Source organism: Galeopterus variegatus, unplaced genomic scaffold (genome assembly GCF_000696425.1).
Source record: "Galeopterus variegatus unplaced genomic scaffold, G_variegatus-3.0.2 Scaffold1342, whole genome shotgun sequence".
NCBI classification, from domain to species: domain Eukaryota; kingdom Metazoa; phylum Chordata; class Mammalia; order Dermoptera; family Cynocephalidae; genus Galeopterus; species Galeopterus variegatus.
In genome coordinates this window covers 202213-228150 of record NW_007727453.1, presented here as the reverse complement: position 1 = coordinate 228150, position 25938 = coordinate 202213, and the positions used below count along the sequence as shown (strand labels likewise).

Here is a 25938-nt window from a genome sequence, read left to right as displayed (position 1 = left end):
GGAGCGCCGCCGCGCTCCCAAGCGGCGCACTGTAGCAGTGCACCACCGGGCCGGCCCTAAAGACAGATAACTTTAAATACATTATCAGGATGTAGGACTGGGCAAAGACTTCATGAATAAGACCTCAAAAGTACAAGCAATGAAAGAAAAAATAAATGGGATTATATCAAACTAAAAAGCTTCTCCACAGCAAAAGAAATAGCAGAGTGAAAAGATAACCTACAGAATGGGAGAAAATATTTGCAAACTTTACATTCAGCAAGAGATTAATATCCAGAATATACAAGAAACTCAACTCCACTGTAAAAAAAACCCAAATAATCCAATTAAAAAATGGACAAAGGAGCTGAATTTTTCAAAGGAAGACATACAAATGGCCAATAGGCACATGAAAAAAATGCTCAGCATCACTAATCATCAGGGAAATGCAAATCAAAACCACACTGAGATATCATCTCACCCCGGTTACACTGGCTATTATCAAAAAGACTAAGAACATACGCTGGTGAGGATGTGGAGAAAAGGGAACTGTTCTACACTATTGGTGGGACAGTAATTAATACACCTATTATAGAAAACAGTACGGAGGTTTTTCAGACAACTACAGATAGAACTACCACATGATCTAGCAATTCCACTTATGGGTATATACCCAAAGGAATGGAAATCATCATGTCAAAGGGATACCCGCACTCCCATGTTGACTGCAGCTCTATTTACAATAGCTCAAGATATGGAAACAATCTAAATGTCCATCAATGGATGACTAGATAAGGAAAATGTGGTATATATACACAATGGAATACTGTTCAGTCTTAAGAATGAATGAAATCCTGATATTTATAGCAACATGTATGAGCTTGGAAAAATTATGTTAAGTGAAATAAACCAGGCACAGAGAAATAACCGCATGTCCTCACTCATAAGTGGGAGCAAAGAAAGAGAGAGAATCAAGAATCAGAGGAAGAGAGAGAGAAAGACAGAGGGACCACTATAAAACACTGAACTTTCAGAAGGAGAGAACAGATGTATAGTACCAGACATGGGACAGGGGGTGGGGGGTTAAAGGAGTAACTGGGTAAGGGGCACAAAGAATAATTATGATTTTTAATGATGAAAATGCTAATAATATTGATTTGATCATTAAATACTGTACCCCATAAATATGTATAATCAAAAATTTAAAAAAATACCAAAAAACCCCATACATGATAAGTTGAATTTTTGAGATACATAAATCATTACACAAGTATTAACTGAGTATGTACTATGTACCACCAATTATATTAGGTCCTAGATTCCCCTGAAAGTGGGGCCAACTTATTTCCTGGGTGCATATTCTCATGGCCAGATTTGCACATAATTTCCTGTGCAGCATGTTCAACTAGCTATTCACAAGCATCTCAAACTGAGCATACAAACATCTCTACACCACAGTATATATCATCTCCACATCTCCAACTACTCAGTTGTACTCAAGACAGAAACCTAAGAATTGGCCTTATAAATGCTCTCTCCTGCCTCTTTTTACCCATGCATCCAATCCATCATCTGGTTCTGTCACTTTTAATGCCTAAATACTCAATTTCATTCGCTTTCCCCATCTCTACTCCTACCATCTTTGCCCCTCCCCCAAGCCCAAATCACTAACCAAAGCACCTTGCAGTGGTCTCCTAGTCTTCTGCATCTACTCTTACCCCTTCCATCACTTCTCCACTAGGACCCGGGTGCTTTTTTTTTTTTTTTTTTTTTTAAAACACACTCTTGACTGTCTTCCCTCTGTTTGAAATCCTCCAGTGGCTTTCCCTTGTCTTCAAAGGGCAAATTCCAAAATTCTCATCATGGCCCACATGAATCTGCATCACTTATTCCTTTTAAAAATATATAATTTGTATTTTCTTTTCAAAACAATTCAGCAATTAGGCAAGAAAAAGAAAAGGCACTCATATTGGAAAGGAATAAAATAATCTGTTAGCAGATGACATGATCTTATATGTAGAAAACCCTAAAGATTCCATTAAGAAATTACCAGAACTAATTTAGCAAAGTTGCAGGATATAAAAATCAACACATAAAAATCAGTCGCATTTCTATACACTAGCAACAATTTGAAAAGAAAATTAAGGAAACAATTCCATTTATAATGGTATCAAAAAAACTAAAATACTTAGGAATAAGCCTAACCAAGTTGGTGAAGACTCCTGCACTGAAGACTATAAAACATTACTAAAAGAAATTAAAGAAGACACAAGTAACTGGAAAGACATCCTGTGTTCATGGACTAGAAAACAATACTGTTAAGATGTCCACACTACCCAAACCAATCTACAAATCCAACACAATCTCTACCAAAATGCCAATGGCATTTTTTTATAGAAATAGAAAAACTCGCATGGAATCTCAAGGGACCCCAAATAGCCAAAATAGTATGGCTAAGAACAACAAAGCTAAGGTTTCAAACTTCCTGATTTCAAAATATATTAGAAGTAGTCACCAAAACAGTGTGATACTGATATACAGACAGACCAACGCAACAGAATAGAGAGTCCAGAAACAAACTCTAGTTTATATGGTCAAATGATCTTCAACAAGGGTGCCAAGATGACTCAATGGGGGAAAGAACAGTTTCTTCAGCAAATAGTGCTGGAAAAAATAGAGGTCCACATGCAAAAAGAATGAAGTTGGACCTTTATATTGTACCATGTACAAACATTAACTCAAAATGGATTAAAGACCTAAACATAAGACCCATAACTATAAACTCCTACAAGAAATCAAAGAGGAAAAGCTTCTTAATTTTGGAACTGGTAACGATTTTTTGGCTATGACACCAAAGGTACAGGCAACAAAAACAAAAACAGACAAGTGGAATCATGTCAAAACTAAAAACTTTTGTGCAACAAAGGACACGATTAACAGAGTGAAAAGGTAACCTACAAAATGGGAAAAATATCGGCAAATCACATATCTGATAAGGGGTCTATATCCAGAATATATATCCCGCACCGCGCTCAGCCAGTGAGCGGGAACTGGTCTCCACATGGGATCTGAACCCTCGGCGGGAGCGCCGCTGTGCTCCCAAGCGGCGCACTCTCCAGTGCGCCACCGGGCCGGCCCTAAGATGAAATGTTATTCAGCCTTTGAAAGGAAGAAAATCCCTTCACATACTACAACATGGATGAACCTTGAGGACATTATGCTAAGTGGAAAAAGTCAGTTACAAAGTCACAAAAAGACAAATACGATATGATTCCACTTACATGATGTAACCAAAGGAATCAAATTCATAGAAACAAAAAGAATGGTTACCAGGGGCTCGGGGAAAAGAGTTGTTGTTTATTGGGTACAGAGTTTCAGATTTTCAGGATGAAAAGGTTCTGGAGATCTGTTTCATAACTATGTGAATAGATTTAGTACTACTGAAGTGTATACTTAAAAGTGGTCAAGACAGTAAATTTTATCTTACGTGTTTTTTACCACAATAAAAATAATGCATTAAAAAACTAATTCTGCATTGTTAGTCAAAAACAAAAAAAATCCAAATTAAGAAATTTAACAAAAATATAAGACTTTAAACTCTGGAACATTGGTTGTTAATCCTGGCTATCCAATTACCTTGAACTTATGTACTTTTACTTATGGCACAAAGACCATACCCAGAGATTCTAATTTAATTGGTCTGAGGTAGGGCTCTGGCACTGGTATATCTAACAACTTTCCAGGAGGTTTGAAGCACAGCCAGGATTGAGACTACTGCTCTAGGAAATTATACTTAAGTGTCCAAATTACCAATTACAGATAATCTTAATCTTCACCCCAAGTCTTACCCTTTCCTGAGGAAAGAAGATGTTACATTTGTAAAAAACAGAATTTTCACTTACATTTCAGAATTTCTTAAATCATGTTACTTGCTTTTTCATTAAGTCTGTGGTAAAGCTTATGATCATAACTGATTTTCTGACATGCCTGATATAAAACAGAATTTTTGAAAATTAAAAAATATTCCATTTCATAGATGAACCTAGTTAATTTGCTACACTAAAATTGTGTGAAATAAGATTTAATTATGAGTATTACATTTAATTAAATTTTGACACACTTATCCATGTAACATTATTATAAAATACACCTATTTAAAAAAATGTACTTTTCTAGGATGTTTCAAGTAAGAGGTTCATTTTAAAATGATTTTTAGAAAAAATGATAATTAGGAGGTCACTATATTTGTATTTAATTATAAAATAGTAGGGTATAATTAATATTAACAAAATATGAAATATGTCATGAGGCTGAAATAAAACAGTGAACAATTGTACAAGCTCATTGCAGTTAAGTTCTATCACCTTACTTTCTTTTATCCAGGGTCACCGATCCATAAGCATCTAACAGTTACACACAAGTAAAAGGCAACTTAATTTAGCAGTAAATTTTTAAAAATAAAATATAAAACCCTCCATTTATTTATTTCTTATACCAAGTCAAGGTCAGTTTAGGGCAAAGGGGAGTGAAGGAGACAAGGTAAAAAAAGAGGAAAAAAAAAAAAAAAAAATAAGGAGTACCAAACAGAAAGAGGTTAAGAAAACTACTTCTAAGAGTACCCAATATAATCTATGAAGTGTTCTTTTTAGTGACTTTCTATAAGAATGTCCTAACACAAAAAAATTGTCACTAAATTTAAGTCTAGGTCCCAGAATCACTTGTTCTGGCATTCTCTAGAAGGCAAGTACAGACACACACAGACACACACTCACACAAGAAATATATACCAGAAGTGTCAAAGAGTAAAAGAACCAAAGATTTACTACCTGAAAGCAAATGCAGCTGCTGTATTCAGACCTGGCCTCATCCTACTTACCTGGGCAGCATGTAATCACTGGCTGTCTTTTCCCATCCCCCCCTTCCTTTAAAATATTATTACAACTTATGTATCAAATGAAGAAAGCAATTTTTCCATGTTCACATTAAAGTGCAAAGTTTATTTCTGAAATAAAGGCTTATTTCCCCACAAAACACTAAATGATTTATAAGTACCAAGAAAAAGCCTAAGCTTTAGAAATTTTCTTCAACCACCAAGGGGTTCTGGGGGAGAAAAAAAAAAAAAGAGAGAACTGCAGGAGTCAAGATTCAAGAAAGAACTGGCAAGCTGACAAAAATGCAATTTATGCAATTGCAAATTATCCCAATATAGAAGTACAGGGGAAAGTGCCTAAAGAATTCAGTGTGACTATAATAGGGAGCTCTTTCAGAGTGTAAATTTCAAAATGATTTATACAAAAGAAAGAAAAAAGCAGGCCCAGGACTGAGGATGCACTGTGAGTATCAGATACCTGATACCAACCTATGCAAAATGTTAGTAAAGCTAAAACCCAAGATGACCCCTAGTTCACCAAAAATGCCAAGAACAATAACATTGGGAGAGGTGGTAACATTGTGAAAGGCCTGCTGCTTGGGTTTGATTATGTATCATTTATGATGACAGAGAAAAGGAGACTTCCTCTACTCTTGGTTCTGATAAGCTTTAGATTTAAAAGAGTAGAACAAACAACAGAGTAAGTGGAAACAGATGGGAAAATGCAATTTTCAAATGGGGCTGATGGTACATTTTACAAAACTGTAGAAAGGGGAACAGATGTAATCCTGAGTAAGAGTCTAAACATTAATTATATTAAAAAGATGGCTTGTGATTGTTCAGAAAAAGAAGTGTGACTAGTAAGAGCCAAAACATAATTCACTAAACATAAATTAGGTTACATTTTTCACAGAAATCATATCAAAATGAATCACAGGCCCAAACGTAAAATGCAAAACTAAAACTTCCAGGGGAAAAAAAGGAGAAAAATCTATAAGATCTTGGGTTTGGTGATGAGTTTTTAGATAAAACACCAAAAGCATGATCCATGAAAGAAAAAACTGATAAGTTAGACTACACTAAAATGTAAAACTTCCTCTCTGTAAGTCACTGTTAAGAGAAGGGACAAGACAGAGTGAAAGAACAGATTTGCAAAATACATATCTTAAAAAAGGACTTGTACCCAAAATATACAAAGAACTGTTAAAACTCAACAATAAGAAAACAAACAACCCAATTAAAAAATAGGCAAAAGATCTGAACAGATGCCTCACCAAAGATATACAGATGGCAAATATGCATATGAAAAGATGTTCAATATCATTTGTCATTACAGAAATGCAAATTAAAACAATGTGATATCACTACATGCCTTTTAGAATGGCAAAAATTCCCAAAACAGAAAATACCAATTGCTGGTGAGGGTCTGCAGCAAGAGGATTTATCATTCATTGCTGATGGGATTACGAAATGGTACAGGCACTTTAGAAGGCAGTTTGGCAATTTCTTACAAAGCTAAACATAGTCTTACCACATTCCTAGGTATTTACGCAACTGATTTGAAAACTTCCACACAAAAACTTACATGCAAATGTTTACAACAAATCACCAAAAACTGGTAGCAAACAAGATGTCTTTTAACAGGTGAATGAATAAACAAACTATGGTACATTCATACAATGGAATATTAATTCAGTGATAAAAGGAAATGAGGTATTAAGCCACATAAAAACATGGATGAATATTAAATGTACGAGGGGTCTTCAAAAAGTTCACGAAAAGACTCATATCATCTTTTTATTCTATTTTTCCACAAACTTTCTGAAGTACCATCGTGTATTGCTAAGTGACAGAAGCCAGAATGAATGAGCTATAATTCTATGACAATCTGGAAAAGGCAAGACTATAGAGACAGACGGCAAATAGATTAGTGGTTGTCAGGTGTTTGGGACAGGGCTGAGTAGCTGAAGCACAGGTCATTCTTCTTTAGGGCAGTGAAACTATTCTATATGATACTGTAATGGTGAATACATGACATTACACATTTGTCAAAACCAGAGAACTTTACAATACAAAGAAGGAATCTCAAAGTTTGCAGACTTAACAAAATTATTTAGGAGGCTGGGGGAGCCCAGGATGGAATGCAGAATGTGACAGAGGAATCTAATTGTATTACAAGTGTATGAAAGAACTTCACTGAAAGAGATGGAGAAATAAGGTTGCTGATCTAACTAACTTTGGAAACGAGTGAAGACTGTACGAATAAAGGCAAAAGGAACTGAATATAGCACTGTACTCTAACTGATGAAGTTGTTACCACAGGGGTACAAGTTATTAACTCTGAAACCACTATAGATGTATATACTAGGATTAATTAAGTAAATGAATGGTCAATGGTGGGAGAAACCAGTCTGAAAAGGCTACATACTGTATGATTCCAAGTATATGACAATATGTTGAAGTGGGAAGTTACAGGTATGCAAGGAAAGGAGGCTAGAATGATCCTTGTGTTAATGAATTAGAGACATCAGTACAAACTCATATTTACTTTAATTCATAGTTGGTTACATTTAGAAATATTTGTAGATATGTGTATATACATGTGTTAGTATGCATACTTATATTTCCTTGCTCTGTCCAATGAGCACACCCAGTGACCAGGTATTAGTTTCTAATACCATTCTCCAATAAAAGAAACCAGGGCTCCTTGGAGAAAGGAATGATTGTAGAACTGGGGCAGGAAATACACAAGATGAGCCGGGAGCATCTTGTAGTGCCAGAAAGTAAGAAAGTACTCAAACAAAAAACAAAACCCACTATGATAGGGTTATGGCAAAGAGATAGAGGGGTCAACTGAAATAACTCCTAGTGGCCAAAGGTGTAATAATTTGAGCAACAAAATAAAATAGTATTGGATTATGACCAATGTATAAAATAAACATCCATGAGGCCATACTATTATAAATGACTGACTAAATAAATAGGAAATGAAGAAGAGACAAATTTCCTGTGTACAATTCCAAATAATTGATGTAGATACTGCTCCCTCAAGGAGGTGGAGCAAAATTTCCCAATATCTTCCTTCCAAAGAGTACAACATGGAAAGGGGAAAAAAAGAGTTACCTTATAGTTACACAGGAGAAACCTGACACACACTACTTCAGCTACTTGGTCAAGGTTCACATCAACAGTGGTAAGTCATGTTGACAGTATGTACCCCAGACATGATTTGATGAGAGTGGCACTTTACCTCTGTGGTCTTCCTCCCCAAACCCCACAATCCCATTCTAATCATGAGAACAGCATCAGACAAATCCTAACTGAGGGACATTCTGCAAAATGTACCATACTGTTAAGATGTTAATAACAGTGGAAACTGGGTGTGGGGTATTTGGAAACTCTTCACAATTTCTCTGTAAATCTAAAACTATTCTAAAATAAGAAGTTATTTTAAAAAAGGATAAGTTTGGTCAGACTAATGTCAATATTGAATAACAATATTTAAGATAACTCTAGCCAACCACTTGTTATATAGTCTTTCACCAAATTCTTATAGACAAAAAAAGAACTGTGGGCCAGAAATAAAAAATAGGTGTATTGATAAAACAATGATAATCAAAAGGTATGGATAAAAGAACTAAAGGCAAACAGGAAGATTTCTGTTAAATATAACAGGGGCCCCATTTCTGGACATGACCTTTTTATGTTTATGATCAAGGAACTAGTTGCCAATAGGGTGTGTGCAATGAGGTCTACTAATAACAGAAAACTGGGAAAGACAAAAACCTTGAACAGCAAAATCAGAATTCAAAAGCATCATTTCTGGACATGACCTTTTTATGTTTATGATCAAGGAACTAGTTGCCAATAGGGTGTGTGCTAATGAGGTCTACTAATAACAGAAAACTGGGAAAGACAAAAACCTTGAACAGCAAAATCAGAATTCAAAAGCATCTTGACAAGCTGGGGACACAGAACGGATATAGCACAGTGAAATTAAACAGAAAAAAAGTAATAAACTTGTGTACCAAAAGAAAAAATATAAAGATACAAATTGGGAAGATATAATTTAAGAGTAGCATTTATTTAAAAAACTTCAGTGCAATTTTAGTAACCTCGTTGAGTTGTGAGAATGATACGGCTACCCCAAAAGGTAATGTCACCTTAGGTTACACTAACTTAAGTATGAATTGTTAGGATGAAGAGGCGGGAGGGTACTACTGACCTCAAAGATGGTCAGAACATCTTTAGTGTACAGATTAAGTGTTGAGAATTACACATTACACAACAACAAACACAAAATACACTCAAAGAAAAGAAACCATGATGGTAGATTTAAAATAATGTCACACTGGGAAGAAGGTTTTTAGTCTACAGAAGAAAAGACGACTGAGTATGTACATGATGACCATCTTTAAAAATCTCAATTGCTACCGAGTTAGAGTGATTTATACTTTGCCTGGTATGGCTTCAGGGGTAGCACTAGACCCAAAAGATGGAAACTCCAAGAATACAGTTTTCACAATTTCCACAATGAAGAATTTCTAATAGCATGCTAAGAATAAACTGAACTACATATGAGTGTATTTCAAAAAGTTCATGGTAAGATTTGTATTATCTTTTAGTTCTATTTTTCTATAAACTTTTTGAAGAACCCTCATATTTACCATACTCTAGAAGTGTGCAAGCAAGGGCTGATTTTATTTATCAGTGATGTTTTTGATGGGAGTTAGAATTGGGGAACAAGTAATTGAGCATTAAGTGCCTTTCCAATCCCAAGATTATGACTGAAGAAAGGCATAAGTAATATGTAAGTATTCCTAAAGTTAAATATTCAAAACCATCTACTTGACATATATTAGTTTAGTTATTAAAGACACCACAGTCTAGAATGCTAAAATCTTAAAGTGAAACCAGCATCTTTGAGTCAGGCCCACCCTCACTCCCCCAAATCAAAGAGTATTTCTTGGTTTAGTTAAGCTTTAGTAGGTCCAAAATTAGTCAATTAAAAAAGAAAAGAAAAGAAAAGAAAAAAACCTAAACAAAAAAAATCCAGGATAAAGTGGATTACCCACTGACTGTTCAAATACTACTTTAAAGGCTTCACTATAAGCAAACTAATGAGGACAGCGTATAGAGGTATACTTATTATTCTCTGAGCTCCTGCTCTTCTCATCAAACTTGCTACAGGCTACACTGAGTTAAATCGAGGGTTGATACAGAATACAAGAGCTAAAAGTTCCCTATCCTTGCACCATCGAATTTGAAAATGTAAATAAGTTGGTATGTATGTGCAAAAAGTTATTTCCTTCAATTTTTTCAAAGGAGGAAATAAACATACACATCTGGTTTATATGATTATTCATCAATGAAGCATTCTAAACAACAGAGGACCAAGTAAAGATTGTGGCTGCAAACGTTTAACATCTTTTTGGTTGCTTCACGAGCTATATTAAAATCTGGCTACCTACAATCCATGTGCTTTGTAGAAATTCCTGGCTGCATAGTCCAAATTATTCCAGTGGCTATGGCAGGTGAAGACCAAGAAATAAAGCAGCACAGAGATGAGCAGAGACATTTGTTAACAGATACAATGTTAGGCACATTCAAAAAAGTAAGGAAATTAAGCATATTGTCGTAAAGTTTAAATCTCTGCTAAGGTAAAGGTTCCTTTTACTGGCTTTAACATAATGTCTGAGCTTGGCAAAATGCTATTTAGAAATTGAAAATGGAAAAAAGGAGTTACTCCTTTATTTAGTCAAGGTGCAACAGGGCATATTATTAAAAGTGAGAGGTTAAGAACATGACTTTAATTCCTAGCTCTGCCTCTTACCACTGGCAATGTGATATGGAAAAGACAAATAATCTTTCTAAGCCTCCATTTTCTTATCTGTAAAATAGGGACAACAAAGATCCTACCTTATCACAGAATCACTGTGAAGGTTAAATGAAACCATTCATATAAAAGCACATTCCAAACTATTAGGAACTAGACAGTGTAATTTGTCATTATTAATATATCATATCCAATATTTCTAAAAGCTGAGATTAGAAAGTTATTGATATTAGAAATAAAACAAATTTATTTTATTATGAACAAAGCTAATATACCAAAGGGAAAAAAAATAAAAGATTCTCAATTTTTAAATTTATTATTACTTTACATAATGAGGGTCTACTTTCCATTTCTCCAAGGTCTTGAGAACATTGTAGCTAATCTGTGGATATCCATGAAGGTAGGGGATACTAAAGTTCCTGTGAAAACTAAGAAACAGGTAACATTGCTAGAACTATCAGGAAAGCATGGAGAAAATGGTAGAGAGGAAAATCAGGTAGAAACAACCAGTCCAAAGAGATGTTTGGAGACTGGCTGGGAAGCCTTTTGGTAAATATCAAAATATCAGAAGAGTTCATAAGCAATGAGCTTAACATTCTCACGGCCTTCATAACTTGCTATCACATAGCAAAATTACCTGTAATCTGCCATCAATCAATAAGAAAAGCAGCCATAAATAATGGAAGAAGCTTACAGTAGTTAATATATGCTTTTCTATTACATATATTACAAAATAATTTCTTATTTACTTCTTCAGTTAAATATGTTAGAAAAGGTAGGCTGAAATCTAGGCAAACTTTCCTAAATAATCTCAAGAAAAGTACCTAGAAGACAACTGTGCTGTGTGTGTGTGTGTGTGTGTGTGTGTGTGTGTGTGTATTTTTGTTTGTTTGTTTTTTGCAGCTGGCCAGTACAGGGTTCGAACCCTGGACCTTGGTGTTATCAGCATCATGCTCTAACCAATTGAGTTAACTGGCCAGACTTCATGGTATATACAATTTTAAAACTTTGAACATTATGTGTTGCACATATAGAGATTTAGCCATCTACTTCCAATAGGATATCTGCCAGTTTGAGTTTAACTGGGATCTTTGGTGCCTGAGCTCATTTAATGACAGAGCAGAATAAAATAAAACTGAGCAATAAACTGTCTGAGAAAGAGTACTAATACTAATGTTAGAGACAGAAGATTTGAGAATTATAGTGCTGATTTCTTATTCTATTTTAAGGAAAACAATTTAACTACCCAATTTCTGCTTCTCCATCTGTCAAATAAGTTAATCATCAAATATAAGCTAGACTGCCACATGTCAGAATGTTACAGAGGGAATTTGTCTGTTGAAAAGATGCTGAGAGAAAATTCTAGTTTTTCTGTTACTCTAAGATTCCATAACTTTATACATCTTCCCCCAAATAAAATAAAGGTGAAGGGCCTCAAGCACTTCAGATGAAATTTAATTGAGATATCTGGAGATGAATTATATCAAGACAATTTTAAATACTTATTTTTTCTAATCTAATAATTCTTTTTTTTTTTTCTCTCTCTCTCTCTCTCTAGAAAATTTACCTTTATCCTTATCCAATGGTTCCTGGGAAAGAATAGTGCACAGTACCGGGTTTTTCCACACCCCAGTCTCTTGAGCTAGAGTAGCTAAAAAATGCAATTCACAGCTGCCATTCTCCATCAGCTTTTCATGAGCTACCTATAAATATTAAATAAACATCCAAAGAATTACAACAGATTTTCAAAAGCAAGCTTATCAGGCTTTATATATAATACTAAATTTTTGAAAAGTCTTTCATCTTAAAAATTTCATGTCACATTACAAAGTGCTGAATTCCTTTTCACTTCTAACATTTATAGATGAATCTCAAAGATAAAAAATAAATTAATTGTAAATCTTAATATAATGTGTTTACAGAAATAAGTGCATATTATTTTTTTTTTCCAAAATCTAAACCAAGAATAAAGTTATTTCTCAAGGAAGCTATCAGAATATCCATAAGCATAAAAGACCTTACACATTTTATATCTTCTGTGTTAGCAATAAAAATTTTCCGAAGTATCTACCACCATTAATGAAAGGATTTGCATCATGGCCTAAGCAACTTACACATATTCCAATAAAAGGGTCTAATGAAAAGAAAACTAAATAATGATTTTTCATTTATTTTACTACAAAGCTTTGGCAATTTCACGTTAAACTTGACTCTAAACCTTGCTTACTAGTTGTTTCCAAGTGTTCATGCAATTGGCATATTCTTCAGTCCACAAAAGACCAATAGTTTTTATTCAATTCAGAAATTGTTTATTGAGAATTAATATGGGCAAAGTACTGGGTAAAAGAACAACTAGTCCCTGACTCGATTTACCTCCTAGTGGTTTAAAGAAATGTTTAAACAGTCAAAATACAGGGAAAATAAAACAAATGTTGTTAAGCAGGTATAAACTAACCTTGAGGAAGCTCTGAAATGGGAGCAAAGTGTTATGGAAACTCTTAAAGCTGCATGCTATGTTCAGACAAAATGTCTATTCCTCAAAGCCATAAAAATCTTCCCATTGCAACACAGTTCAAGTGCTTTAAGAAATTTTCTTAGAGTAGTAGCTGAACATAGAGGGATTTAAAGAGTTATTTCTTTCTTATTAATCCGTATGAAAAAGTACCAACTAGGGCTTTTGTTTAAAAAAGGGAGGTTTAAAAGTTTATCTAATGTCAGCAAACAAAATCAGTAGTGTGAAGAGTTCAGTATTATATTTGTATATAAAAAAAGTATTTAATTAATTCTTTAGTTGGGTGTATCTGATTGCCAAACAATGAAAAGTTCTGAAATAATTATTTACCTAGAAACAAATACTTGCTGGGAAAAAACCTAAGACACAAGTTACCAATATGCTGAAGTAGAAATTGCGTAATCAAAAAGTTAGTTGCAATGTGACAAACAGGACAAGACACTTTTATTTCAACAAACAGTTATTAAGCATCTATCATGTGTAAGACAGAGTATAGAATCCTATGGTATTAAATAAGATATGAATTCTATCTCCAAGGACCTTGCACTTGATGTAAACTTTAATGTTTAATATTACAATAGAAAAGTTTATTTTCTGCCTATTAGCTTATTTCACATGCTTCTAAAATTTAAGACTAATCCTTTTTGATATATTTCTTACAGACAAACATAAGGCCAAAAGACATTTTAGGAACTCTGGCTAGAGAAACAGAAAGAAAAAAAACTATACCTTTTGCAACTAGCTATCAGGAACATTCTTTTAAACTAATCAATTAATTAAAATTTACTTGAAGCTATAATATATCCAGCACAATCTAGTGCTTGAAACAAAATTTAACATTCTTAAAAAACTCCAAAATAATTAAGTGCTAAATTGTATATTACCATATGTATGTAAGGAGAATAACAGCACCAAATAAGAGACAAAGCATGTGTTTTCAGTTATAAGAGAGAAAGCATGGGCTTTAGAATAAAGAACTTTGGTTTAAATAACTACTTTTGTGACATTAGCTGCATAAGTTTGGGCAGATAAATATTTTAGAGTATGAGCCTCAGTTTCCTCACCTTTTAAATGGTGAAAATATACCCACCCCCATGTTTTCATAAGTATTAAATGGGATATGTTAAATTCTTATAAAACATATTGCAGATTTTAGCAATCAGTCAAACTGTTTCTAAATCCAAATGAGGGCATTCCCTTACTGCTCTGGCAAAGCCCTAATTATTTGGTATTAAAGAACTGTGCAATATTCAACTAATCTATCTAAATGTATATATTTATTTAGCAAACATTTATTTAGCATCTACTATATGCAAGACATTAATGTTAACAAGAGCAGATAACTGATGTTTGTCATCACTTAGATGTTTTAAAGTTTAACCAAATAATTTTTTAAGAATGAAAACTGACTTAAGATATAACTATATTAAATCTAATAGGTAAATATTCTCACCTGCACCAGTGTCTGAAATTGTTCCCACTGTTTATCTGATAACTCAACAGGCAGACACAGTAAAAGTTCAACACAGCTTCTAAAAAACAAAGAGTTGGTAAGGTTATGAATAATTACTAAAATTCAAAGTAAAATAAAACCAGTAATTTTAATATCATAGATTCCCCATAACTAATCTATTTAAAGTTAAACTATCATAAGACCCAAGACATAAAGTTAAAAAAAAAAAAAGGCTAAATCTAGTTTTTTTATTTACTCAAAGTTCTACTCACAATGCCAAGCGTTCCAGAACCAATGCTACATTTTCACATTCAGAGGTAAGATAAGGTCGGGCTTTAACATAACTTTGGATAGCCACTGTGTATACCTCCAATAAAGGTAATGGATCTTCTGAAGTTTTCCATTTCTCTGCATATTCAAGGAGTGTCTATTTTGGAAGAAATAATAAAAAGTATTCAAAATGTAAATAAAAATACACATTGACTAATCAACTGTGTTTTTCTTCCCTCCCTGAGAAATTTTGAAAAGGAACATTTTTTATTTATAAAAACAAAAAGTAGCTTATACTGATTAAAATATTAAAAGAAATAAAGCCATTGTCATATTTCTAGAAGCTCTTTGTATAGTACAGGAAAGATTAGTGTTAATTCATTCAGCAATAGTACCATTTCATCAAGACTAGTTTTAAATAGTGCAAGCATTATCTCCTCTCTTCCCTAGTCAAAATGTCACCTTTCATCCAATAATTTCTAAGATTTAAAACTTATTTTAAAAAGAACACACCAGAGCAAGTAATACTTGACCAGATCTGCAGTGAAGAATTTAAAAGAATACTTATGTTTCTATTTTTCATACAAGGAGCAGAAAATTCGATACCTAATAACAAATGAATCACACATGGTCATCAGGGACAAGTACTTTTTCAGTACATAAAAAAAAAAATAGTACGTAATAAATTAATGATGTTTTGACAAGCTTTACCATTTAAAAAGTCATCTGAAGACTTTCAACATATAAAATCAATATTAAAGATATTAAAGAGTGATTATAAGGTAAAATAATCTTTGTAATAAATAATTATTTTTTCAATCAAAAAAAATTCCTCATCCTTCTATTAATATTTCAAATTCACCTCAACAGAATTACTAAAACATGCTGTTTATTCTATTCAAAGAGATGGAAGAAACTGGCGAAAGCAGTTAAACAGAAATACACGTTTAGACTCTATAGCTATTAAAATCATGAGTTACTAAAAATTATCTAAAAGGTTATGCTAAATGGAGTGGGGCTCTAAGTAAATGTTTTTATTATGCAAAGGACGGCCATAATTGGTCCTCTTCACTCTTCAAGGTTTAAGACTCACTTAATCGCATATGGAAATTCAGGTGTCCTTTCCTATAAAAGAGGGTATCTTGAAGGAAGAAAAAATGAAGGATTGTATCCCCTGGCACACAGAAGCAGTTTTAAAAAAAAATAATTGGGGGCCGGCCCGGTGGCGCACTGCTACAGTGAGCCGCTTGGGAAGTGCGGTGGCGCTCCCGCCGAGGGTTCGGATCCCACATACAGACTGGCCGCTCACTGGCTGAGCGAGGTGCGGGCGCAACACCGAGGTCTTGCGATCCCGTTGCTGGTCCCGGTCTGGTACGGGCGCGACACTGAGGGTTGCGATCCGTTGCCGGTCACGAAAAAAGAGACAAAAAGGAAAAAAAAATAATAATTGGATGGACAGATGGATGGATGGATGGAAGGAACAAAGGAAGGAATGAATTATATTCTACTACCAAACACCCAAAAGAAAACACTACCTTGTCCTCTCTAACCTCTAACTAGCAGGTACAATAAGTGATCAGAGAGGATAAGGAAGGAAGAAAGGAACAGAAAAAGTAATCTGATAAATTAAAGCACAACATAATAACTCACTTTCTAAGTAGTCATATATTCATAGACCCTGACCCTCCCTCAACTCCAACCCTTTCCTTTCACCCTTAAGAAATGAGGGCAAATACTGATTGTCAGAATAACTAGAGAGAAAAAAAGACAGAAAACCTGCAGCCACAGTGCAGAATGAAGGGTACGGTGGTGGCAAGCAACATTCTACTAGGTCCAAAACCAACTCCAACAGCAAAAACTCCAGGTAAAGCCGAAGTGTTAAAATGTATTTCTCAGATATCCAGGGGAAAAAAAAAATACCCAAATCTTTCCCAGATGAGCCCTAAAATCAATCTGCTCCCAGACACACACTTTTACCTCACCTCACCTCACAGTCCCCCTATATTCAAAACCTTCAGAATAGAATCTGTGTGGGAATAAAAAGAATCAGGAATAAGTTCCCTAGCTCCACCCAAATTTGAAATACCCAGAAATCCAAAGGTAAAGCCCTTCCTGAACTTTTAAGTTCAGGGTAGGGATGGAGACACTGGGGGAGGGGGAAGCAGAGTTTCTGTACAAAGGTACCTTCCTGGAATTCTCTAGGGAGGTATGGGACTGTTAAAATGTAATTATGAAAGAATGACACTGTAGCTGGTTAACATGAAACATGAGCTGAGGCTGCATACTCTATATCCCAGATGAGTCAGGCTTCTGTGAACGGAGAAATTAAAGCCTCATATCTGCCTAGTCATGTCACTATTTTATATATAATTCTGATCCAGAGATTCACTTTTGGAGGATAATTCTTATTTTTTTCTAAATATATCTCAAATAAAGAATAACATATTTCTCACGGATCTGAAATGGTTATACTCTCCAATCTTTTAACCAGCTAGATCATTCAGAGGACAATGACAGGGAGTTATCAACTGCTGGAATATAAAAACATTCTCTTGCATGGTGATTTTGATTAGGGCTATTATGAACTGGGATTAGTTCCTGATTAAACCATTATGAACTAGAAAAGGGTACCCAAGAAAATATGGAATTTAATTATGCAACCATTCGGTTAAAAGGGATATTAAACTCATGATTAGTCTTTCAAGCTTGTGCCATTCACAGACAAACAGGCATGGTATAATAAAAAATACTTGGTTGTTTGTCCAAATATTTAAGCTCCTGGCACAGAGCACCTAAAACTCTTGAAATCCCCTAAGTGATAAGATTGTCTTTATCATATGTTAATGAGATGACTTTTGGCTGAGAAGATCCTAGATCGCTTCAGCATGGGGACTAGTTACCAGAAAGACCAAGCCATGATTAGAGGGCTGGGACTTTCAGCCTGACTCCTCCCACCTCTGGGGACAGGAAAGGGCCTAGAGATTGTATTCAATCTCCAATGGCCTGTGATTTAATCAATCATGCCTACGTTATGGAAAATCCATAAAAACCCTAAACAACAGGTTCATAGAGCTCCTGAGTTGGCAAAGACATCCAAGGGCCAGGAAGGTGGCACATCCTAACTCCATAGGAATAGAGGCTCCTATGCTCAGGAACCTTTCAGACCTCACCCTATGTACCTCTTCATCTGGTTGCTCATTAGTAGCCTTTATAATAAATTGTAATAGTAAGCACAGCTGTCCCTCTGTATCCGCAGGTTCCACGTCTGTGGACCAAAAATATGTGGAAAAACAAAAGACCAAAATACAGCAATAAAAAATAAAACAAAATTTAAAAAATACAGTATAACAACTATTTACATAGCACTTACATTGTATTAATTATTAAAAGTAGAGATGATTTAAAGTATACATATGAGAGGACATGGGACTTACATTGTATTAATTATTAAAAGTAGAGATGATTTAAAGTATACATATGAGAGGACATGTGTAGGTAAGTATACATATGAGAGGACATGGGTATATGCAACACCATGCTATTTTATATGACACTTGAGCATGCACAGATTTTGATATCCACAGGGGTCCTGGAACCAATCCCTTGCAGACACCAGGGGATGACCACATAGCATTTTCCTGAATTCTGTCATTCTAGCAAATTATTGAACCTGAGGAGGGAGTTGTGGGAACTCCGCAATTTTTAGCCTAGTAGGACGAAAGCATGGGTAATGTGAAGACCTGGTACTTGTGACTGGCATCTGAAGTGGGGCAGTCTTGTTGGATTGAGCCCCTAAACCTGTGGAATTTGATGCTAACTATGGGTAGTATCAGAATTGAATTGAGTTGCAGGACACCTATTTGGTGTTGGAGGGTTGGAGAAATGGTGTGGGAAAAGACACCATGTGTTTGGTGTCAGGAGTAAAAAAAAAAACCTCTTCACAGGATTTATAAAAATCTAAACAAACTTACTAATTAAATGGAAAAAATTCCGTATTCTCAGATTGTTTTATGATTACCCCTCTATTTCTAGGGAAAAAATGTTAGCATGATGTTCTGTGATTAAGAAATGCTAACAGGTGCAAATGTTGGCATAGTTGGTTTTAGTATTTTCCTTGGGCATTTCTACCTGGCTGTTATGGAGATATGATAGAGGATGGCCTCGTATCTTCAAGGATTTCAGAATTAACACCAACAATGCATACAATTCTTAACTGTCTTTCTACACAAAGTTATTAATAATATTCTTTTTCTGGAAAAACAAGTTTAGATGTCTAGGGAATTTCAAGCTTAATCTAACATGGATTACATTGAATGATTAGATTTCCTCTATTAGTCCTCTTGCTCATAAATCAATTTCTGTAATAGTTTAAACTCTTTATGGGGCCGGCCCGGTGGCGCACTGCTACAGTGCGCCGCTTGGGAGCGCGGTGGCGCTCCCGCCGAGGGTTCGGATCCCACATACAGACCGGTTCCCGCTCACTGGCTGAGCGAGGTGTGGGTGCAACACCAGGGTTGCGATCCTGTTGCCGGTCCCGGTCCGGTACAGGCGCGACACTGAGGGTTGCGATCCATTGCCGGACACGAAAAAAAAAAGACAAAAAGGAGAAGAAAAAAAAAAAAAAAAAACTCTTTATGGAAGAGAAAAGAAAATATATCATACAGATTTCCCAACAGCTTTTGAAATGCTAAACTTCTTCCTCTTCCTGTCTCTCAACCATCAGGAAAACAAAAAACAAAACAAAAAAAACCCCTAAAAAGTCATATAAATCTATAGATATATGTATATATATCTACATTTTCCCCAAACCTTATATTTCTTGATACATCTAGCTCTGCAAAGGGTACCTGTAAGTTATTTCTTTACTTTAATTGAATTCTACTGTCCTCAGAAGTTTTTAAACTTCACTCTAACATATAACCAAAGATGAGTTCTTTTGGATATAATAGAGTCTGAATCGATAAGAAAAATAGGAGTTGACAAGTAATGGGATGTTAGAGCCAGAAAATACCTCAAAAAATTATCTCCTTTCACCTTATTTTACAGACAAGGAAAGAGGAAAGGGAAGCAGATATTGGTGACAAAGAGACCATTTAGGTGGCTTTAGTAGTCATCTAGGAATAATTTATATAGGTAGAGGGCAGAAGAAAAAGATGATGGCAGATTATGAGAGATGGTGTGAAAAAGAAAACTGATGATTCATACTGATTAGATGCAGGAGAACTTAAAAAGTTGGGTTGAAAAGCAAATATCTATAATCTGTATAAAGCTATGAGAGTTGATATTTATAGCAATTAGGTATATTGATAGTAGAGCTTCTCTTGTTCTCAAGGTACCAAGATTAGTTGAACCTTTGTGAAATGGAAAGCATCTGCAAGATTAATAGGTTAATCTTGGTTAATATATTGGTTAATAAATCAAGGTTAATAAATTATGCTTTCTTCAATTAAAAAAGAGTTACTTACTTATATCTACTGCCTTAATCAATACAAGACTTTCAGGCGGGAATCCCAGAATGATGACTCATTTTCATTTCACAGAATCAGAAGAGACCTTAAAGATCATTTAATTCTGTTTTATAGCATAGTCATTAAAGGGTCCAGTGACATGCACAATATTATACAATAGGTAACTAGCAAAGACAGGCAGCCTTACTCTCTGTGCAACATTCTGCCCACTATAAACAAATACTGTTTGTGGTAATGTAACAAAACTATCAATCTGTGGAGTTACTTTCTAATTACAAAGTGCCTTTCACCTATAATATTTCAATTATTCCTCACAACTTTATGAGGTAAGTATGATTTATACAATTTGCCAGCCACAATAAATTTAAATAACTTGTTTTCTTTACCAGTTAAACTTACTTTTACGTGAAAGTTAGAAAATCCAACTCAAAGTCAAATAAACAGTAAGACAATAAGAAAGGTTTCTCACATAAAGAAATTAAGTGGCACAAACCGATAAGGAATAGGAAAATGGGAATGAAGGAAAAGAGAAATAAAATTTGAAAAGCTGGAAAGCACCTGTAAGATTGACATTCCAAGAAAAGTGACTCCTAAGTGGGCTTTAGATAAAAAAGCTAACTCTGCAGGCTCACCAAAGAGCTCAGGAACTGGGAGTTACAGATGCCTCTGCAAATAGGGGTGAAAGTGTGGCTAAAAATGAGAGGATTAGTTGAAAAGTCTATTTAAGCATTCCTGATTTCCTCCTTACTCTCCACAGCTAGGAGACCCAAGCTAGGTACTGCTATGCTCCATTTCCAGCAGAAGTGTTTTGGACCCAGTTGAGGGGAGTCTCTTGCTTTTCAGAGCATTTAGTCAACTTTCCATACTGACTCTAAAGACAGCTTCCTTTTCAAGTTCTTTTCCCCAGAACCTGCCAGAACCTTCAGAGTTCCTAGCTGAGTCTTCTTCTGGGAACTCAAAGAAAAAAGACCCAAGATTTTGATACCAGGTCTTTCCCAGGGAAGCAAGACCCCCTTATGGTGAAGACCACAACAAACCCCACACATGGGCTTTGAGATCTCAATCAGTTTTAAGCAGCATACCTTTAAATGTGGACAGCCAAGGATCACTAGACATTTGAGAAAGGTCAAGAGACCAAAGCAAACAGGAAAAAAAGCAACTTGGAGTGAGCAGAGACTATGCAGAGAGAAGATAAAATTTCAAGAAACTATCATTAATATCTTAGGAGAGGTGAGAGAACATATAATACCTATGAACAAAAACACCATGTCATAAAGGAATATGTACAGAAAAAAGATGAATGAAAATTAAAATATGGTAGCAGAAATGAAAACCTCCAAATAAAAGAGTTGGAGGGTAAATTGAGGAACTTTCCCTAGAAAGCAAAGCAAAGGCGATAGGAAAGAAAAGATAAGAAAATGTGGAGATTAATGTTAAAGATCCCATAATCAATAACAAATTCCAGGAAGTCAGAACAGAGAAATGAAGGGGAAAAAGTAAAAGAATTAATAAGAGTACAAGTTAATTTTCTAAAACCTAAAGACATAAATTTTAAGAATGAGAAGACCCACTGAGTACCCAGCAATTAGTAAAAGTGGATGTGTATCAAGAAACTTTTTCATAAAATTTCTGAGCTCAACAGCAAACAGAGGATTCAAAATAAACTTGGCAGGGAGGGGGCAGCAGACTTCTCAACAGCAAAGCTGGAACAAAAGGAAAATGAAGCACTGCATTAAAAACTGAGGGGAAATTATTTCTATCCCAGTACTATAATTATTAAGACAGAAAAGTCATTTTCAGACATACAAGTTCTCAAAGGTTTCACCTTCTAAGCACATTATTTCAGAATGCTACTGAAAGAGAAATTTCATCAAAATAAGAGAATAAACCAAGAAAAGAGTGAGAATAATATTCAGGGAAAAGGGGATCTAACATAAAAGAAAGATGATGTAGTAAGAACTCAAGAAGACAGATGTATAATGGGCCTGTAGAATAACTACAGCATGTCAGATGGCTTTAGGAGAAATTTCTTCAAGGTGAAACTGACAGACCACCTAATGTACTTGAATAAGCTGAAAGGAGATTTATACAACTGAGGGAGAGTTTGAATTAAATTAGTGATAAATACACAGAAAATTAAGCTAAGGGGGAAAAAAGATAATTTAAGTCTAGAGAAACCTGTACTTAACAATCAAAGAATGCACTTATTTGCAAACAGATAAGCTGAAAGGAGATTTATACAACTGAGGGAGAGTTTGAATTAAATTAGTGATAAATACATAGAAAATTAAGCTAAGGGGGAAAAAAGATAATTTAAGTCTAGAGAAACCTGTACTTAACAATCAAAGAATGCACTTATTTGCAAACAGAAATAAAACATTTACAAAAACTGACCACAAACTGGGCCACACAGACAGTAACAAGAAATAACAAATATAATACATTTCACATTCTCTGAACACAATGCAATTAAGTTAGACACTACTAACAAAAGAATATCCCTACAAAGAAAACCAAAAACTTGGAAAATTATAAATGTACTTCTAAATCATGGGTGGAAGAAATCATAATAGAAATCAGAGAATACTTATACCTGAATTACAGCAAAACCAACATACCAAAATTTGTAGGGTGCAGCTAAAAGCAATCTTAAGAGGGAAATTTACAGATGCAAATATTTATACTGTCACTTACGCTATAACTTTTTTAAAAAAACACACTATGTTCCAACACAATATGAGAAAAATATGAATTTCTCATTTGCTTATGTGTTATTTTTTTGGTGAGAAACATTAGGTGAAAGTAGAAAACTGTACCCAGCTGAACTGAGCTATGTAAAAATATGCAAGATAAACACATACACACAATTTAAAAATGTACCGGCTGCCTCAGTTCACCACAATGAGTGTTATTAGACATAGCCATCTACACATGGTGTTATAACTTTATGTCCAATTTCAGAGAATTTGTCCTTATAATAAGTCACAAATTGCATCCCTTCAGACATCTTTTCTTTCCTTCTGAGCACTTCCATAAGCAAACTTCAGATCTTTTTCAAGGCGAAGTACCACATTTATTGTAGTACTTACATATTTTTTAACCACTTAAATGTAAAACCATGCTATTGTTTTTATAAGGTTGTGTGTGTGTGTGTGTGTGTGTGTGTGTGTGTGTGAGAGAGAGAGAGAGAGAGAGAGAGACACTAGTAAAAGTTTGAGTATTGTGCCTCTAACCCCATTTTTCCCGTAAGTCCTGTGATTTTTACTGTGCAGTTTTGGATAGCAAAGAGTTTATTAGGAATGCCTATGTTGCAATAAAGCAGAACTGACTGAATTAAAAGAAAAAGAAAAAATAGCAAAAGAGGATATTGTTGGAACAAATGGAGAAATCTGAATACATACTGTAATTATATAATATTATTTTATATTTCCTGAGTGTGATGATTGTGTTGTGGTTATGTAGTAAAATATCTTTGGCCTTAGGGGATAAATACTTAATGTATATAAGGGGAGCAATGTCATGATGCCAGCTAACTCTTAAAGGATTCAGAGTTTAAAAGAAAAAAAAAAAAGAAAAGAATTAAAGTGTGAGATAAAGCAAATATAGCAACAAGTGAATCTGGTGAAAGGTATATGGGTATTCACGGTAGGATTCTTGTAACTTTTCTGTAATAAGAGTATGAAAAAGCAAAATATTGAGGATAGGAGGTGAGGGAGATTAAATTCTTCACTCCTCCTTGTATCCATACCCTCTGTCACATGACTTTGGAATACTTTCCATAATGATAAAGAATAATTTCCTAACCCATGTGACTTGTTTTGGCCAAAAGAATGGGGCAAAAGTGATGGTAAGCCAGCTATAAGTTAAGCATCTTGCTCTCTTACACTTTGCCATCAAAATGAGAAGATACATCCAGAGTAGCCTGCTGTTCCCAGGAGGATAATGAGAGGCAGATGTCATCCCCATTGCTCCAGTTGAGGTCAACATACATCAGTTAACAGTCAGCCAACCTCAAACATGTGCATCAGTCCAGCCAAGATCAATAGATGCCTTGCCAACTTCCACCTGACCTCAGATGAGTGAGCAATAAATGCTTATTGTTATATTCTACTAAGGTTTTAGTGGTTGTTTGTTATGCAGAATTTGATGAAAGTAACTGAGCTAAATAGACAACTTAAGTTAGACTAATAACAGAATAAACTCAAAGAGAGTACAACAAAAATTTTTAAATAATAAAAATAGCAGCAGAAATAAATAAAAGAGAAAATAAAGATGTAACAAAGATGTTGAAAGGGTCAACAAAACCAAAATCTGGTCTTTTGAAAAGACTTTTAAAAAAAAAGCCTTTGGCAAAACTGATAAAGAAAAAAGACAAGGCACAAATAAACAGTATTAGGAAGGAGAAGGGGGCCATAACTACAGAAGCAATACAGATTTTTTAAAAATCATAAGATAATACATTGAATAATCTTATTTCTAATTTTAAATAACTTTAAAATCTAAATAAAATAGAAAACGTTCTAGAAAAAGTTACTGAAACTATCAAGAAGAAATAGAAAAAACAATCCTTTACCTACTAAAGAAACTGAATCTAGCAATTAAAAAAAAAAAAAAATCACCAGATGATTGTTAAAGGAAAATCCAGCAAACAATCCTTTAGGAAACAGATCATCTCTTTATTACAGAAACTTTTAGAAGAAAGAAAAGGAGAAAAGAGAGGAGGGAGAAAAAATCCCCTAATTCATTGTTTGAGGCCAAAAAACTTGAGAGCCAAACAGGATATGTACAAGGGTACTTCAAAAAGTTCATGGAAAAATGCAATTAAAAGATAATACTAATCTTTCCATGAACTTTTTGAAGTACCCTCATATAGTATAAGAAAGGAAAATCATAGGCCAATCTCAGTTATAAACAGAGATTTAAAAATCCTAAATGTTACCAACAAGGAATAGAAGGAAAGCTCCTTAACTTGATGATGTTCAGTAAAAACCACAGCAAACCTCATTCTTAAGTGTGAAATGTTAGAAGCATTTCCCTTTAAAGTCAGAAACAAAAAATGCCTGCTATCACTGCTTGTACTCAACACTGTAGGGCTAATCAGCACAATCAGAAAAAAGAAATGAAAGCAATAAGGGCTGGAAAGGAAAAATTAAAAATGTCACTATTGCAGACAAAACATACATAAGAAGTCCAAGAGAAATCAGTGTAGTAGCTGGGTATCAGATCAATATGTAAAATCAATTGCAATTCTATTTAAAAGTTAGCAATTAGAGAGTGTAACTGTTAAAAAGATAACATTCATGATAACAAAACCCATAGGTACATAAGAATAAATTGAATAAAATATTTATAAGATCTTTTCAGAAAAAAGTTATGAAACTTCATTTAAAGGCATAAAAGAAGGCTTCATAAATGGAAATACAACATTAATGGATGCTGAAAGACAAAATTTAAAGATGGCAATATGACCCAAGTTTAATCTAAAAAGTCAAAGCAATGGGAAAACATGTAGAATCTTTCACATGAAGGAGGTTGAAACTAGACCCCTAT

The 25938-nt window shown here is 34.5% G+C and overlaps 1 protein-coding gene across 1 annotated transcript in view; it reads right to left on the bottom strand.

Annotated features, from left to right (window-relative positions):
• ZNF292 (zinc finger protein 292) overlaps positions 1-25938 on the bottom strand; it is an 88052-nt gene that overhangs the window by 26668 nt on the left and 35446 nt on the right. Inside the window, exons 3-5 of the mRNA XM_008576377.1 lie at positions 14923-15077; positions 14651-14729; positions 12253-12388 (exon numbers count right to left, since the gene is read on the bottom strand). Coding sequence (XP_008574599.1) covers positions 12253-12388; positions 14651-14729; positions 14923-15077 — 370 coding nt within the window. The remainder of the gene's footprint in view (positions 1-12252; positions 12389-14650; positions 14730-14922; positions 15078-25938) is intronic.